This window comes from Taudactylus pleione, unplaced genomic scaffold (assembly GCF_031769625.1).
Source record: "Taudactylus pleione unplaced genomic scaffold, aTauple2 ptg000520l, whole genome shotgun sequence".
Taxonomy (NCBI): Eukaryota; Metazoa; Chordata; class Amphibia; order Anura; family Myobatrachidae; genus Taudactylus; species Taudactylus pleione.
The window spans coordinates 8568722-8587761 of record NW_028284922.1 but is presented as its reverse complement, the minus strand read 5'-3'; the positions used below and the strand labels follow the sequence as shown (position 1 = coordinate 8587761).

General features: G+C 44.0%; 1 protein-coding gene across 1 annotated transcript in view; it reads right to left on the bottom strand.

Moving 5' to 3' along the window:
- LOC148501328 (uncharacterized) overlaps window positions 1-18292 on the bottom strand; it is a gene marked incomplete at its 5' end in the record, with an annotated part of 127417 nt that extends 109125 nt beyond the window's left edge. The window contains 3 exon segments of the mRNA XM_088450671.1: window positions 2346-2449; window positions 7456-7617; window positions 17887-18292. Of these exon segments, the coding sequence (XP_088306797.1) occupies window positions 2346-2449; window positions 7456-7617; window positions 17887-18292 (672 nt within the window).
- Between the last annotated feature and the right edge of the window lie 748 nt (window positions 18293-19040).

The following is a 19040-nucleotide window of genomic DNA, read 5'->3' as shown; positions in this document are numbered from 1 at the left end:
GATAAATGTCACTGTGTATGATAAATGGTGCTCCAGCCAATCAGCTCCCAACTGTCAGTTTTCTAACAGTTGACAGTTGGGAGCTGATTGACTGGAGCACCATTTATCATACACAGTGAAATGTATCACTCGTTTGGTGATAAACCTTGCTAATAAATTAGGCCCATTGTTTCTAAACCTTCAACACATTCTTCTTGTGACACACACAAGAATTCCCCAGTAGTATGGGCTCCTCAGCAGGAGTCTGGAAACAAGGTGCCAACTGTACCGCTGTGTGACAGGATAACTTTCTCTCTTGAGCATGCTGCCTGAAATAGATGTACACTTTGCTGCAAGGTAAAATTAGGTCTTGATATCCAACCTGAACAAAAATATGCTTGAGGAGACCGAATACAAAAGAGTAGTGACCAAATCCATGGACAGGGTAAGGTACACAGTCACAGTGTTTCAGTGTATTGTCTTAGGTTTAGAAGGGGCTCCAGAGGTGGGGCTGCAGCTCAGTCCCTCAGTCCAAGTAGAGGAACCACACCAGTGGTTTTTTTGCGGGTGCACCACCCAGCAATAAACAGCCTACCACCCGGCACTTTTGGAGCCTGCAAGACGGGACAGTATCTGGGAGCTGTGTAAAAAGGACCAGATCCTACAAACTTTGCAGCTTTTTCATAATCAGACAACTGGGCCTCTAATAATAAGAGGAGATTTAATATATTAAATGTTATTTTAAGTTTAAATCATTATAAGGTCAGGGTTTAAAACACTTTATTGCGACAGCCCCACCCGGCTACTTCTTGATGCCACCCGGCTGGAAAAAAATTCTGGGGAGAACACTGCACACCAACTGCCAGTGAGTGCCGGCCGGTGATGTTTGCCAGCGTGTGAAATGTGAGTTGGTGTGACTCCCCTATTTGAATATTGGACTGAGCTGCAGTCCCACCTCTGAAGCCGCCACTGCTTAGGTTCATCTTAGGTGCATCTGGATTTGCACTGGCAGTAGCAAACATTTTTTTTAACAATTCCTGGGTCTTTATCTTTGACCTCCTGCAAGGTTGAGCTTCACTGCTGGAAGGCTGGCAGGTTGCTCCCCTCTATGGTGCTCCAGATATAATGTCCCAGTAACAGGTGACACCTTCAAAGCCATAGCGATGTTGAATGAAAATGCATACGCCATCGCAAATATTGGTTGGCGCGTACACAGTAGCAAATAACATTGGTACTGTGTGCACTTCTGAATCAGATAGATAGATAGATAGATAGATAGATAGATAGATAGATAGAGTGAGTGAGTGTGCTTTAGGAAAGAATGTAGGGTTAAGGAACCCAGAGTCTTGCAACAAAACCATCAGAGGAGAGAAAATCCTGATTAGCAATATAACTTCATCATAACAAACACTATTAGTGCATTATTGAGTGTTTTTTGTCTACAGACATTACATATACAGCCTACCCTCCAACATGACCCGAACCACCCGGTACAAATTGCTCTGCTCCTGGACTTCCCACCTAATTTATGATTGCAGACACCTGTGCTGAACTAGTTAATTGACGAGACAGGTGTTTCACCACAGGTGTCTGCAATCATACATTAGGTGAGAAGTCCAGGAGCAGAGCATTTTGTACCGGGTGGAAGGGGTCATGTTGGAGGGTCAGATACAGTGCTGGCCTTATAACTGCTTTTAAACTGCAATTCTATAAATCTCAAAAATAGGACCTGATTCTAGGTCGCACACAATGTTCATGTAGTCGAGCATTTTTTGCAAATGCGCATACACAAATATTTCTGAAAACCCCAATGGCGCTTGCATTACACATGGTGTAGGCACAAAGGTGGTGTTGTGGTCGGGTCATACGGTATCTAAAATGTAATGGAAAAGTGATGGCCATTAATGGGCGCTGACTGAAAAGTAGTTGGTAGTGCAGGCAAACATGGTCCATTCAGTGGGAGTGTCAAGGGTGTGTTAATGCAGGCTCTTGCATTCACAGACGCACATCCGCAGATGTAGGAGGTCGTGGTCAGCCAGAGAAACTGCACCTGTCATAGGTCTGGTGCAAGTTTTGATGGTGCAATTGATGGCGGCGTGTAAGTGGGCAGCAATCAGTATTACAGCGTACACATACGCTAAAAGTGGGTGTCTCAGTCCTTGCACAGTCGGCCAAGCGGATGTACACAAGGGGAGGAGTTTGTAGCGCCATCTATGGACAGCCGCCAATTAATGCTGCTACGTGCACTTATTCATGTGACTCAGAATCAGTCCCATAATCACAAACTAGAAGAGGCTGCATTTTATTGAATGTTCTTATTAATTGAAATACAGTAATGTAATATTGTTAAATTATAATAATGTTACCTTTGGCAGTTTGATTCTTCTGACTTCCGGGCCATCTGCAGGTTCTCTGTAACTTTCTGCAGTCAGTAGCAGGAGTAGGTTTAGAAAAAAACTTTTTCCTATAGCTGATATTTGGAAAATAATGGCATATTAAACATGATAGATTATACACACCTAGAGACACACACTGTACAATAAAAGGTTACTAGAAAGTCTGGGGAAAAGTGCAACTATCCAGCCAACCTTATTTATGAAAGGATACACATAGCTATTATTTATAATGTAGTATCCTGTATTTATAAAGTGCCATCAAGACAGGAATGAGGGAACGGGCAAGTGACCAGTTAGATTAGAGATTCTATTTTTTGGACCAAAAAAGGCAGCACTACTTGTGTATATGATAAATATGGCAGTAGTGCTGTTTCTTTTCTTTAGTTTATCTTATCATTAGGGGTATTATTTTATAAATAATTTGAAAGGACGCATTACTTTAATATTTTTTTATATAAGGGAACATTAGATGATTATTATTAATTCTATAAGGCTACCATAAAATCAGATTAATTTTATAAGGAGGCAAAATTAAAAATTAACATAATTATTATCCTATAGTACCCATAGCATAGGAGTACTAGGATGGACCCAATGCTGCTGAATGCTATTCTAGGTAAACTGGGCAGAGGGCCTGATTCAGACCTGCTTGCGAGCGCTCGCAAGCGTGTCGATGTTGCCCAAGTGTGCATGCGCACGATGGAGGCAGCTCTGTCGTGCGCATGCACGAGACCCGAATAACGACAGCCAAGCGTCGATATGGGTCTCGCACCAAAGGGGGCGTGCTGTCGATGGTGATTGACAGCACGCCCCCTTTGGTGGGCGTGCCGGGGGTGTGGCTGCCCAGACGGAGGCGTTCCCATGGGAACGCCTACCGTCTGGGGCCGGCCCCACTGACATCACTAGTGATGTCAGTGGGAGTGCTTTTGGCTCTGATAGAGCAAAAAGCACTCCAGGGCTTGCGGCAGACGAGACCCTACCACAAGGGTCTCGTCGCAAGCCTGATGGTCGCGATGGTCTTGACCATCGCGACCATCATTTTGGCTGCTCGCTATAGCTGTGGGTGGTCACCAACAGTTATGTGAGCGGCCAGGAGGCCGCTCCAAAAAGTAGGAGGGATGGCCCTGATTCAGAGCGAGCTCTCTGTCAGAGCATCCGGCTCTGAATCAGGGCCCGAATACTCGCTACCTGCTACCTTTTTGTCTGCTTGGACGCAACTAGGTTAAATCATTAAAGCAAGAGGAGGAACCAGTATTCTGTGGAGCTTGCTTTGGTACTAATTCTTTGTGTATTGAAAAAAGCATGGTGTCACTTCTTTTTTCCTGAAAACAGTAGTGTAGCTAACGCTGATAAATGTACAGTGCATGCAGACGGCCGATCTGAAAATATCGAAGTGAAAGTCGGTCGCATTGGGCAGTGTATGCACTGCTGCAGCCAAATGACGGACATTTACCTTGTTCCTTCACAGAGAAAGGAGCGGTGAAATGTCTCCTCCACTGGGGAGGACAGCAGATACCGTGGCCCATACACTGTGAGTAATCTCACAGTGTATGGCCGCGATATAGATATAATGCCTGTTGGCCTGACAGGCATTTTATGTGTATGTATATGCCCAGCATAAGAAAAGTGCACCCAATGGTTAATCATGTATAGACCTCTTTTAGTGTATAAACTACATTGTGATGTTTGTCAAGAGAGTGGGTGGGGGCACTGGCACTCAATGCCAGAAAAGGCTCTTTGTAAAAGTAGCACAGCCTTGCCTCTGGCCTGAGCTCCTGGTACCTGGGTCCATCACAAATCCAATGTTGTGGCACAGAAGGGCAGCATGTGCAATATCATGACACCACAAAATGCAGATGGGCAAGTGCTTCACTTTGCCAGGGCGTCCATACCACTAGATACCCTGGGGTAATACTAAAGTGAGAGTTTTTAGAAGTGGAGATGTTGCCCATAGCAACCAATCAGATTGTAGCTATTATCTTCTAGATGCTGCTAGTTAAATGTTAAGTAGAATTTGATTGGTTGCTATGGACAACATCTACACTTCTAAAAACTCTCACTTTAGTAAATATACCCCCTTGTGTTAATTATATTGAACAGTAACACCAAAGTAGGTCCTAAGTAAATTAATTGTAGTTGAAGTTTTGAACTAAATTTATTGTACATAAATAATTATAAAATCCCCATTTTCTAAAAATGTGAGAATAATTTTGCGTAATAAGTTATGAATTGCCCAGTGATGTCTATTGAGTGAGCTACAGTACATAGAAGTTCATCTATACATAGTATAAAATAAAGTCCCTTGTAGGCACCTGTCTGAATTTTCAGGTTAATTACAAGAACCACTGGAGGGATTTTATTGCAGTTTTCACTGTTCTATAAAGCTCTAGCCGATGTACACGGTTTCATCCATGTAGATCTTAGATATTTACTGTTTCTATTTCCATCTTACCACTCCAGAACCACATTAATCTTTCATCTTTATAGTAATGCATCCCCTCCCTCACTACTATAGTAAGGCATTACCCTCCCTCACCTGTGTACTAACACATTTCCCTCCCTCAACCATTATAACGCGTTCAAAATTCCCCTCCCTCACCTGTGTAGAAATAAAATCCCTCCCTCACACCTGTAGTCACACATTCCCCTCCCTCACCTGTGTAGTAACATATTCCCCTTCCTCACCTGTGTAGTAACATATTCCCCTTCCTCACCTGTGTAGCAACACATTCTCCTCCCAAACCTATGTAGTAACACATTCCCTTCCCTTACCTTTATAGTAACACATTTCCCACTAACTGTTATTTTGTAACACATTTTCCTCTCTCACCTCTGTAGTAAAACATTCCTTCCCTCACACCTGTACTAACACATTCCCCTCCCATACCTGTGTAGTAACATATTCCCTTTCCTCGCTATTCAAATAGGGGAGTCACACCAACTGCCAGTGATGTTTGGCAGCAATTTGGGAGACAGTTGGTGTTTGCATATTGAACTGTACTGCAGCCATGATGAATCAGACAGTCAGAACATTTCACAGGGGGAGGAAACTCCCTTAGGAGTCAAATTTCAAAACAATCCCTGCTTAAAGGGTAGTTACATCATGGAAGGCATATACTCCCCAATTTTCATGTTTCTAGGTCCAGGGGTTTGAACCGGGCGTTGATGAGTCTGTGAGTCAGTCAGGACATTTGGTTTTATACAGTACATATATACTGTAGATTTGTAAAGGAAGATTTAGGTGTATGAAACATTACAGTATGTATGACAAAAGGGAGCCGAGCAGTGATGATTTTAGTGAAGCAAATCAATGAAAAAAACGGATGTCTGTGCGCTTTCTTGGCTTATGCTGCCTAAACCATTAAATTATATCACAACGATGGGCTTTATTTTATACCATGTAGAGATTGATACGTATTATCTTGTTTCTTCAGAAAAATTGATGTAAGCCCTGTTTACGGATACCAAATTTTAGTGTTTCCCAATTTTTACCGTTCCCATATGAGTCCAGTTCCCGGTAAGACTCTGCTTTGGCATGACAATAAATACAGCACAGGGACAGACAACGTGGTTGGAGATGACCTAAGTGGAGACTGTTTTTCTCAAGGACAACTTTATGTGGCCCTTTTGCGTGTCACATCAAACTAAGGGCCGTATTCAATTCCAGGCGAAAAGGCCAAATCCGCAAAAGAGTATCGTGGGTGACGTCATTTCACCATGCAAAAAATCTCCGCCGTATTCAATTGCAAACACTTTAAACGTACACGAAAAGCAAATGCAATGTACCCGGCGGAAAAGTTTTGCCTATGAATAACTGGCGGAAAAAAGTGCAGAATTGCGGTTTTGGGGTGCGAACTTCAGGGAAACCCCCCTGCACCCTTAGGACAGTCCTCAAAAGGATAACTGCAAAAAAAAAAAAAATACTAAAAAAAAGGGAGGGACATCCCACAAAATAACTTTGAAAATGGGCCGAAAAAGTTCAAAGTTGGGGGACAAACTTAAAAACTAGCTAAATAGACTTCTGGGGGTCCCCAAGTGTGGGGCAGGTGTTTTTATGATTGCAGGTGCTTGCGGAAGGTGGATTTTTTTACGTAATTTAAAACTTCACTTTAGCAACTTTAAAATATGCTTGCATCCATTTTCATGTACCCCAAATTTGCTGGGGGTAGTTATTTTCTCCTAAAAATACTGCTTAATGCTATGCTTCACCACTTGTGTAAAGGCGCTAATTGGAAGCAATTGACACAACTTAAGTACCCCAGTTACCGTCATTAGGGCTAATCAGGGGCATCTATAGTGGTTCCCAATGTTAGTGCATGTTTTGGGGGGTGTCAGGCTGAGTTCCCCATTATTGACAGGACTTTTCGCCTGTTTAAATTTCATCAAGTGCCGTTTTTGCGTCCTTTGTAATTAAATACAGGGAATAGCAGGAGCGCACCTGATACTGTTTCGCATGTAAAACACACTATGTAGGTGAAAACGAATTGAATATGCCCCTAAATCTTTTCGTGTTGATGATAGAAGGAAAAATTACTAATGTTTCCTACAAGGAAATATTGTAAGACCTCAGTTAAAAATGGCTATTGTCATAATGGTTAGGGTTAGGCAACTCACCTTTGGGCATCGGGATTCTGACTGTCTGGTTGCCGCTATCAGTATTCTGACTGCTGGTATCCCATACCCAACCCTAATATACAATGCTGTATAACATGTCGGTGCTTTAAAATTAGAGGATAATAATAGTAGTAGTAATAATATTAAAAATTTGAGCAACTTCAATGTGGAGATTTCTTTAAATTAATATGAAGAGTTGCATAAAAAATCCTATAGCATGACACAAATTATCAAGTGACATCAGGGCCGGCACTAGGTGCCTCTGCACCCAGGTCCGCCCCATATTTCTTCTCCGCCTGCTCCTTCCCTGCACCCTCCCCCTGGCCATAAGTTATTATCTAATGCCGATGGGTGGATGGCGGGGATTATCTCTTGCCGGTCCCGTCGCCCTTGTGAAGCCGCACAGACCGAACGTGCCTGGAGCTGGCCCTGAGTAACTTTGTTGAAATGGAAATGAAGTACAAACCATTGTGTGACAATAAAGCAATGGAGATACTTCTTTCTTTCAGCTCCTTAAGCAGTGTACTGATGCTCTGTAACTCCGCAGGAATGGCGTCAGATTCTGCTGAATATCATCTTAAATGGGATTGATATTTTGAATCCAGTTTATAAATTTGGTAGTCGATATCTATAAAACAATGATAAAAAAAAAATTAATTAAGTTATGTAACAGATTTATGTAATGTACACGTCACATACACACATCGGACACATGGCTTTTTTTTTATTTATGGCCATAAAATGCAGTATCTCAGCCCTCTGGTGTCCTACAACAGCAAGCAATGCCTTGTTTTAAAGACTTGAGTCTCCTCTTCAGTTTCTATCAAAGGAAATTCATTGACCTTCAGTATCAAATGAAATAAAAAGTGTGCTGAAACTAATATATGAACTTCAAATTCTACATCTGTATCTTGTCTGTGTCCCTTCCTTGAACACAAATTAAGTGGAAGCCATAAAGTATATATCTTAACCATTAACCTTAACAATGTTGAAGTAGACCTCCGGTGGGCAGGGCACTTAGAGTGGCTGCATTTTACAGAGGTTCCCATCCCTGGGTGTCGTAATTGCTTTCAGTGTGCCACGGGCTGTTCCTGATACTGGGCACACATTGCCACCTCTAACACCTGTGCTATACCCCAGGAGGTCATCAGAGTTTGTTTTTCCACCGGATCCTAGCCTGCACGTTTTAAAGCATTTGTGACAGCACTCCTCCATCTTTCGCACATAGACCATTGTCCGGACCTGCATGGGACAGGGAGGACCACAAATCTTTGACTATTTCTGTGTGAATGTTGTAGCAGCCAAGCTGCACTCCAGGAGGCCATTGTATATACTTGCATGGGGCAGGGAGGACCAAAAGAGACTTTGTGGAAGCCAAGCCAGGCCAGGCCATGAGGCCATGACTATACCTGTGAGAGACAGGACTACAAGAGTCTGTTACATTTTCAGACTAGCTTCCCTGTTCGTTAGGGGTCAAGCAGTGAGTTAGTGCCCTGAATGGGGGCTAGGTTTTCTTAATTTTTTCTCCTAAATGCTGACAGTAAAGCTCCATTTTATTTATTGAACCTGAAAGCTGCGTGTGGATCTTTATTGTGCACCTAAACATTGCACCACTGACCCCTTTACCATGCTAATTCCCCAAGAACATCACAATATTTTAAACATAAATGCCCACCCCATTGTGATGCCAGGTCCGACACATTGGGCAGATGATTGGTAAGTGTGTATACATTAGGGATGAGCTGGTTCGGATTTCCGAAATCAGAACCCCCCGAGTCCCCCCGATCCGAGTCGGGAACGAAGTCAGGCTCAGGGGTTTCACCGCCTGGCTCGGATCTGAAATATAGGCAAAACATCATCATCCCACTGTCGGATTCTCGCTGGTTTTGGATTACATAAAGGTCCTGTGATCGCCACCATTTTTCATTCTGGCTGTGGAGTGCGCAGAGTTAGGAGGGAGCTGGGAACTCAGTGTTGTGTTTAGACTGTAAGTTATAAAAATAAAAACTAATAAAGTACTGCTGGCTGGCTACTGTGAGGGAGGGAGGGAGCTGTTGCTGACGCTGGCTGGCTATTGTCCATATACAATACATAGGGTCTGGCTAGCTACTGTTGTCCTTGTCCATATAGGGGCTGGCTGTTGTCCTGTCCATAGCGGCTGGTTGGCTGTAGTACTGTGTTGTCTAGGGGGTGCTCTGTCCTTCAGAGGTGCTCTCTTCACCCACCCCCAGTGTGAAAATCTGGGCTGGCTGACTGGCTACTGTTGTCCATATATACATAGGGGCTGGCTGGCTACTGTTGTCCTTGTCCATATATTGGCTGGCTGTTGTCCTGTCCATTGGGGCTGGCTGGCTGGCTGTAGTACTGTGGTGGCCAGGAGGTGCCCTGTCTGCTGTAGGGGTATGCTCAGACAAATAATATTTACAGGGGGTGTCCTGTCTGCTGTGGGAGTACGCTCATAGAAATATTTTTACAGGGGCTGCCATGTCTGCTGTAGGGGTACGCTTTTACAAATAATTTTTACAGGGGGTGCCCTGTCTGCTGTAGGGGTACGCTCATACAAATAATTTTTACAGGGCTGCCCTGTCTGCTGTAGGGGTACGCTTATACAAATAATTTTTACAGGCGGTGCCCTGTCTGCTCTAGGGGTATGCTCATACAAATAATTTTTACAGGGGCTCCCCTGTCTGCTGTAGGGGTACACTCGTACAAATAATTTTTACAGGGGGTGCCCTGTCTGCTGTATGGTTACGCTCTTACAAATAATTTTTACAGGGGGTGCCCTGTCTGCTCTAGGGGTATGCTCATACAAATAATATTTACAGGGGCTGCCCTGTCTGCTGTAGGGGTACGCTCATACAAATTATTTTACAAGGGCTGCCCTGTCTGCTGTAGGGGTACGGTCATACAAATAATTTTACAGGGGTGCCTTGTCTGCTGTAGGGGTACGCTTATACAAATATATTTTACAGGCAGTGCCCTGTCTGCTCTAGGGGTATGCTCATACAAATAATTTTTACAGGGGCTCCCCTGTCTGCTGTAGGGGTACACTCGTACAAATAATTTTTACAGGGGGTGCCCTGTCTGCTGTAGGGTTACGCTCTTACAAATATTTTTTGCAGGCAGTGCCCTGTCTGCTGTAGGGGTATGCTCATACAAATCATTTTTACAGGTCCTGCCCTGTCTGCTGTAGGGGTACACTCATACAAATAATTTTAACAGGGGCTGCCCTGTCTGCTGTAGGGGTATGTTCTTACAAATATTTTTTACAGGAGGTGCCCTGTCTGCTGTAGGGGTACGCTTCAACAAATAATTTTTACAGAGGCTGCACTGTCTGGTGCAGCGGTATCCTTCTACAAATAATTTTTACAGGGGCTGCCCTCTCTGCTGTAGGGGTACGCTCTTACAAATAATTTTTACAGGGGGTGCCCTGTCTGATGTAGCAGTATGCTTAAACAAATGGTTTTTACAGGGGCTGCCCTGTCTGCTGTAGAGGCATGCTCATACAAATAATTTTTACAGGGGGTGTCCTGTGGGTTGTACGCTGCCCTTCATCAAAATAATTTTACAGGGGCCGTCCTGGACAAACTTCCATGAAAGATGATGTTTGTCCATGAAAGACAACATATTGCCTCTTTCTGAGACCCGATATTTGGCAGGAAAAATCCAAACTTGGTGGAAAAATCCAAACTAATCCGAGCCTGCATATCCCTAGTCTCTGCTACTGTGGTAACTCTCCTTTTGATAAGGATGAGAGCTATGGCTTCTACTGGATCGGTGGCTGGAAGAGGAATCATATCTGTGTGGGGGAGAATGATCGGATCCGTGACTGTACCGACTTTGTGAGGTGGATAATGTGATGGCGAGTAACTGGGTTGGGCCATCATTGCTATGCTGGATCCATGAGGGGTTTCTGACCTATAGAAGTTATTCATCATTGCTTGTCTTTGAAAATTGTCTGTAGAAGAGTAAGATCTCTGATAGTTTGGAACAGGAGGTGAAAGTTCAGAGTATTTTGTGATCTCCCCATCGCCATCATGCCTGCGGTCATGTGTTGATGGACTGTTTCCAGTAAAACTGCCATTTCCTTGTGGTGAGTAGACTGCGCTATTGCTTCTGCGGAGCCATGGCTGCTTCCTGATCTGAATTGAATTTTCAGCGGCCTCCCAAAGAGTTTGATTCCATTTAACAAACTCATTCCATAGGGAACAGACTCCTCATGTTTGAAATTGACAAAAGCAAATTGTTTCGACTGTCAACCTTGTCCTTGGGAATTTTAATGTTAATTGCAGGACCAGCCTGCAGAAACAGCTCGACCAGGATCTCCTCGGTGGCCCTGGGATCTAAGTTCCTCATGAACAGCGTCCTATCAGCCTCGGCGGCTCCCATCTCTCTCTTGAGTCCCGTCCTGTGTGCCCAGCAGCTGCAGTCGATGGGTAACGTGATAAGTCACTGCGCAGTGCCTTTTTGGGTCTAGTTTTTCAAACTTACATCCTGTCTGCCATTGCAGTGTCACTCCTAGATGGGCCACGTGTTTGTGCTGCCCACTTGTGTCGTTTAGCATAGTCATCCAGCTACCTCGGTGCAACCTTTTGGCCTAAAAACAATATTGTTAGGTGTTCAGAATAGTCTGTAAATGAGTGGAAATTAATGTTATTGAGGTTAATAATAGCGTAGGAACAAAAAAAAACAGATTCTGTGATATTAGCCGTTTTTATGGTTTTATGGTTTTTATACAGTTTTGGCAAAACCAATCCAGATCCAAAACACGAAGAAAGATCCAGATCCAAAAACCAAAACACGAAAAGTGGCCGGTGCACACCCCTAGTATACATACACTTACCAATCGTTAGGTCGAGGGGCCTAGTGTGAACCCAGCTTAAGCCTATGGAGGAGATTTATCAAAGCTTGTAGAGAGATAAAGTGGAGAGAGATAAAATACCAAACAGCTGATTGGTTGGTGCTATCTCTCTCCAAGCTTTAATAAATCTCCCCCTTTATCACCAGGGCAGTTGTGTAATGCAGGTGATTTGTTTTCACACCCTTCAGCACAATGTGTTGACTGAACATATGAACATATTTTTGCAAAGACTGGAGGTCTTGCTGTAGTGTGAAACCATGACGAATAAGGAGGGTTCTGGCTGGCATGGCATGGCGCACCAGGACGTTGTTGTAGCGTTTGGAGTCTATGATTCCTTTGATTTTTATGAAGTCACCAACCACACCACTTCCAAAACATTCATAGACCATAATGAAACCTTCTCCACGCTTGGCTGTGGGCTAAATGCAAACAGGAACCATGTACTTTCCTGTTGCACGACGAACAATCTTGCTCCTCTTGGACCCAAACACCTCAAAATTTGATTTGTCTGTGAAAAGAATCTTCTTCCACTGACTAGTAATCCAGCACGTGTGCATTTTTGCCCACAATAGCCTCTTATTTTTATTTATGGGCTCTTCAAACCCCCGGCTACAAGGCAGCGATTGACAGTTGCAAAGGACACCTTTTTCTTCCTCATTTAAATCAGAGCAGCACAGATCTGACAAGCTGTTTGGAATCTGTCTGGTTTGAACACACTTTTGATAAATTTGTCCTCCTGTTTTGTGGTCACTCGAGGTTGTCCAGGTCGTAGGTGACCACGTACACTATTGTTTATGGCATATCTCTTAAGGGTACACTGCACACCTTCAAGAGAAACCTTCTCCAGGTGAACAATTTCACGCAGACTATACTCTGCATTTCTTAAAGACACATCACTACAGGGTACTGCTATATGCGGGCTAAATAACATCACCATAAAGAACTGTTATCCATTACCACTAATTTCAGTTCTTTTCGACCAACTTCGTGAGGTATCCATTTTTTCCAAAATCGACCTACGAGGTGCTTATAACCTGATCCGGATCAAAGAGGGTGATGACTTCATTAATGATGTATTAAGAGAATTCCTTGGAGTCTTTGTCATCTATTCTAAATCCCTGGTGCAACATTGCCAGAATGTGAGAAAAGTCTTACGAAAACTTCAAGAGAACATTCTATATGCAAAACTGGAGAAGTGTGAGTTTGAAGTGAAGGAGGTCTCTTTTTTGGGGGTATGTCATCTCTTCCCAGGGATTCTCTATGGACTCTAGTAAAGTCAAAGCCATCTCTGACTGGGTTCAACCATCCACAGTCAAGGCCATCCAACGCTTCCTGGGTTTTGGGAACTATTATCACAGATTTCTTCAAGTAATTTTCTTCTATTGTCACACCAATTGTGGAGTTGACTAAAAAAGGAGCCGATACAGCTAACTGGTCTGTCAAGGCAGTTCAGGCTTTTAATTCAATGAAGTCTGCGTTCATCACTGCTCCAGTTCTCTGTCATCCTGATCCGGATTTTCCATTTATGGTGGAAGTGGATACCTCCAAAGTTGGTGTTGGTGCTATCTTATACCAAAAGGACCCCCGGGATAAGAAGTTCCACCCATGTGCATTTTTCTCACACAAATTTGCTGCAGTTGAAAGGAATTACAAAGTCGGTAATCAAGAGCTCTCAAGGCTGCAACTAGCCAAGTGCATGCCAGCTCTCAAGACTATAATTAGCCAAGTGCATGCCAGCTCTCAAGGCTGCAACTAGCCAAGTGCATACCAGTTCTCAAGGCTGCAACCAGCCAAGTACATACCAGTCCTCAAGGTTGCAACCAGGCAAGTGCATACCAGCTCTCAAAGCTGCAACCAACCAAGTGTTATCAGTCCTCAAGGGTGCAACCTGCCAAGTATTTATCAGTCCTCAAAGCTGCAACTTGCCAAGTATTTATCAGTCCTCAAGGCTGCAACCTGCCAAGTATTTATCAGAAGGCTGCAACCTGCCAAGTATTTATCAGAAGGCTGCAACATGCCAAGTACATAACAGCCCTCAAGGCCACATTTCAGTTAGGAGCCATCTTATCCTCACAACTCCTTATCAATCAACTCTTTATCATTTGATTCACCTAAGCTTCATAATAAATCAACTCACTTTACTATATTGAGTTTCATATTTCTGGTAATGGTTCCACTGTGAATCTGCCCAGAGATTCATAACACTTCCTGTCTGACTCAGAATCAAATCTAAACTACTGTATCTAAACACCAACAGCACCACTTCCAAAACATTCATAGACCATAATGAAACCTCTCCATGCTTGGCTGTGGGCTAAGTGCAAACAGGAAGCATGTGCTTTCCTGTTGCACAACAAACAATCTTGCTCTTCTTGGACCCAAACACCTCAAAATACTATTTGTCTGTGAAAATAACCTTCTTCCACTGACTAGTGATCCAGCACCTGTGCTTTTTTGCCTACAATAGCCTCTTATTTTTATTTATGGGCTTTTCAAACCACCAGCTACAAGGCAGCATTTGACAGTTGCAAGGACACATTTTTCTTCCACTTTTAAATCAGAGCAGCACAGATCTGACGAGCTGTTTGGAATCTGTCTGGTTTGAACACACTTTGATAAATTTGTCCTCCGGTTTTGTGGTCACTCGAGGTTGTCCAGGTCGTAGGTGACCATGTACACTATTGTTTATGGTATATCTCTTAAGAGTACACTGTACACCTTCAAGAGAAGCCTTCTCCAGGTGAACAATTTCACGCAGACTATGCTCTACATTCTTAAAGAGACTATGGCAGATCCCTTTTCCATTGATAACTCTTTCATGGGAGCTAGTTTTGAGACCACTCTACACGTTTTAACAGGGCCGGATTAAGGTCTGCGGGGGCCCCTGGGCAAAAAACTTGATGGGGGGCCCTATCAGTGATCCAAGTATATATATATATATATATATATATATACACACACACACACACAACACATACACAGTGTGTGTATATATATATATATATATACATATATATATATATCTCATTTAATATTGTGCCCCCCCCCAATCCCACAACCAGCAGAACCACACATATAAAGAAAAACATTACTTGACTCACCCCCCAGGCTAAAGCAATCACACAGCACCAGACCCGGGGCAGCAGCTGCAGCTCCTGTATTCTTTTCACCTCAGCAGTCTTCAGATGCAGCTGTTGAGGAAGTGGGCTGGCGTGGGGCTGTGCAGCGCGACCTTTGACGTCACACCTGCATTGCCGTACAGCCCCACCGCGCAGCCTGCTTGCTGGCCGGAGCAGCGCTGCACTCTGAGCTCAAGTGCTCAGCGAGCGCTGCCTGCCTGCAGTCGCCATAGAAACTATGGTGACTGCTGAGGAGGACCGCAGCGGAGACAGCTAAATGCTGTACTCCACCAGTCTTAGTAGGGGAAGGGCAGTAGTGGCAGGGGACAGGGTGTGGGGGCCCCTGGACGACCGCCCCTGTCGCATTGCCTATAATCCAGCCCTGCGTTTTAACAAGTCTTCATAGTATCACAATAGAAGGCGAACACCAGAATTCTTCCACTGTGTATGTGGAGACGAATCACTTTCAAAACAGTATTGGTATCTGATATCACTACGAGCACCTCGTGACCTTGCGGGCATAATTTATTTTCAGGGATCAGACATTATCCGGCTGTTACCATATCTCTCATCTTCTTTACCCCAGAAGGAGGGACTGTGCGCACGGTGCTGCGACGTGCCCGAAATTAGGGGGTGCAGCCTCAAGGTTACAGGGGGTGGTTTTGAGGGAATGGCGCACCCTTGTGTCACAGCAGGTGGCCCCATTTCTGTGTAAAATACACGTAAGTTCATCCTTTACAGAAAAATTTATGAATCTGGGGGTGTTTTGAAATTAATGAGCTGTAGTGTATATTTTTCATATATTTTATTTCCCCAATTCTGGGCTTCCAGTTCCATTGCCTAAGTGTGAACTGATAAGCTGAATCATGCATACACATATGCCCTAAAAGTGGCCTGATGAAATAGTGACTCTCTTCTCTTTCTACTGCGGCAATAGATATGTTATCATAGCATATACAGATAAGATTTCTCTTGTACCCTGTTTACACATGCATGTCATATTGCACACTGCAAATTTAACTGTAACTGTCCAAAACCAAAAGCATTAAAACAAAACATAAGGTAGGCTTGAAAAGACCCCTTGAGGCATAAAGCACTGGCAATCGGCAGTTAGGATCTCCACGGACAGGAAAAAATGGATTGCAGGGGGAGGTACTCTGACATTGAATGTCACTAGAGATTGGTGAAGCTCCCCTACTGGAGTATCCATTGCATTCGTAAATCTCTCAAATACAGAATTAATTTGGTAAGCCTGCCAGCAACATCTGACTGCCACCTGCTCAGAGACCAGAGGACAAATTACCATAATGGGCTGGACATACGATTAACTGAGCAAGGCTGATCTGAGGATGGTGAGTTCTGACTAATAATAAAATGGCCTTTTAAAAAGGGTGTCGATTGTGGCTACAAGGGGAGGTCACACTGGATCACATGGCACCAGGTGGCCACCTCATAGATAAGTCCTGTAATACATTGTCTGGCAGCTGATGTACACATATGCTTTGCACAGAGCCTGTACCCCAATGTTCAACATTATATACATCTGCACAAAAAGCCTGTACACCAATAATGTCACTTGCTGAACACAGACAGCACGAGCTGATAACAGCGAGAGATTAAAGTTGAGAGAGAGAGATTCTGCTTGTTGGGGCGTGTATAGAGATGATAGAGAGAAAGACAGGGGAGAGAGCGAGCAGAGACGGCCCTAGCCAAATTAGTGCCCTAGGCAAGATTTTGGGAGGTGCTCCCCCATGGGTTTCTGAAAAAGCGTGTGGCCTCACAGAAGGAGCGTGGTCTCACTGTGCTGTGGCAGCTCCCAGCACCCCACACCAAGCACAGATAACAGCAAAGGACCTATCACCTAGCACATCACCCTTCTCCAGCACAGATCACAGCACAGTACCCCTCACCCAGCAGCCCTGTTCCAGCACAGAGCAAAGCACCCCTCTCCCAGCACAGCACCTGTGCTAATCACTAGCCATCGTCAGGATGCCCCGTCCTTATAAACCACCGCTGCCCGCTCAATATTTTGCTGCTACCAGGCCCGATCTGAGCTGTCAGCTGAGCTGCACGGTGACAGGAGCAGCTGCCAGTTTCTGCCCAGCCAGCAGCAGGTGCCCTGGACGTGCCTGCCTCAAACTTCGCCGGCCCTAGGTGGGCTTAGGTGCCCCTAGGCATTCCAAATGCCCTAGGCATTTGCTTAGTTTGTCTATGCCTAGGGCCGGCTCTGAGAGCGAGAGATGTATGGTTAAAAATGAGAGATGGGAGATGATGGGCTTTGGATGAGACCTCAATATTGTGGCTTTTTGTTTTGAAAACATGTTTTGAGGATGATGACTGATGCCTTTGCCAATGATGGTTTGTCCCCACAATTGATGGCCGAAGTTTATTAACATCCCACTTCCTGTCTCCTACTGCGTTCTGAATGGTGCCAGCCTCAGGAAGACCGTGACGGCTGGAATCAAAGATTGATTTTACAAACATCATTGTTTTAAAGTTCATATGCCATGGGTATTCCACCTCCCCCACCACCACCTAGATGGTCATGTGTTGATGGCAACATCTAGGTTATGGATTTGCTTTCCCAAGTGTATTCGGAGAACAAAGAGAGAAGTAAAGAAAACCCAGTCAATTCCGAGCGCAACAGCAATTTGATAAACATACCTATCAGTCTGTATAAACTTAATGTAATGCATTATCTACTTTTGTCACATCACTCAGATTAAAGAATATAAAACAGTCAGTTAGAGTATAGTAAGCCTACAAATGGGGATCACTCTACAAGCAATTTATTGGGTTTCTGGTCTAGTAACAGCTGTAAAGATATAATTTATAAACATATTTTTCTCCTTGCAGGCTGACATGACAACAGCTAATGTTATAGACATAATAGCTTTGTGCAGGAACATATACTTACCTGTAATTATAGGCTGTGGTAAAAGTGTTGATTGTTCAATTACTTGATCAATTAAAACATTTCTTATGTTGAGATTTTGTAGCTTTGATTGAAGAGAAGACTTATACGTTTTAAATGAATCTTCATCCCACTGCTTAGACGCTCTATATTCAATAAAAATGTTGCCATTCACTCTACAGCATTTTATATTTGGCCAACATTTAACGCTGATTAACTCCAGACCCAACGTCTCTCCAGCTTCACATAAAATGTCCTTTAATGACTGTTCCTGAAGTTTGTATAGGACACACACTGATTCTTCTGCCTTTATGACGGGGCATATTAATCTCTCTGAGGTACGGACAAAGGAGTCACACAGCCGGAAATTAATAGGAAACGTTTCATCTATTCTCGGTTTCTTAGGAAGACATGCCGTTTTTTAATCCCTATAAAAAGCAAAATGAATAATTTAGGTTAAATTTAGGGAAACACTTGTTAGTTTTTTGTAAATTATATTAATATTATATCCAGGTCAGAACTATTTCAGTCTTTATTCTGTTCTACAAAGTACAGGATAATCTCTAGAACGCAAATTATACTCTAGAGACACAACTTCATGAAAATTTGAAATGATAATGTTGAACGATAATAAACAATGTTTAAATGAGAGATGAGCGGGTCCGTTTCCCTGGGAACCAGACCCACCGGAACTTTGCGATCCAGTCCAGAATCTGAGTCGAGCTCGGGTTTTCCCGCCTAACTTGGATCCCAAAATAAGGCAAAACGTCATCATCCTGCTGTCGGATTCTCACAGGTTTTGGATACTATAAAGGTACCCGGTCATTGGCGCCATTTCACTCTGGCTGTGGAGAGTGAAGTGAACAGACGTGCTGTGTCTGTCCAAGGGTGCTGTGTCTGTCCAGGGCAGGGGCTGCTGGGTCCATCAGGTGTGGCTGTGTTCATCCAGGGGCTGCGGTGTCCATCCAGGGGTAGGGGCTGCGGTGTCCATCCAGGGGTATTGGCTGCTGTGTCCATCCAGGGGTATTGGTTGCTGTGTCCATCCAGGGTTAGGGGCTGCGGTGTCCATCCAGAGGTAGGTGCTGCGGTGTCCATCCAGGGGTAGGGGCTGCTGTGTCCATCCAGGGGTAGGGGCTGCTGTGTCCATACAAGGCAGT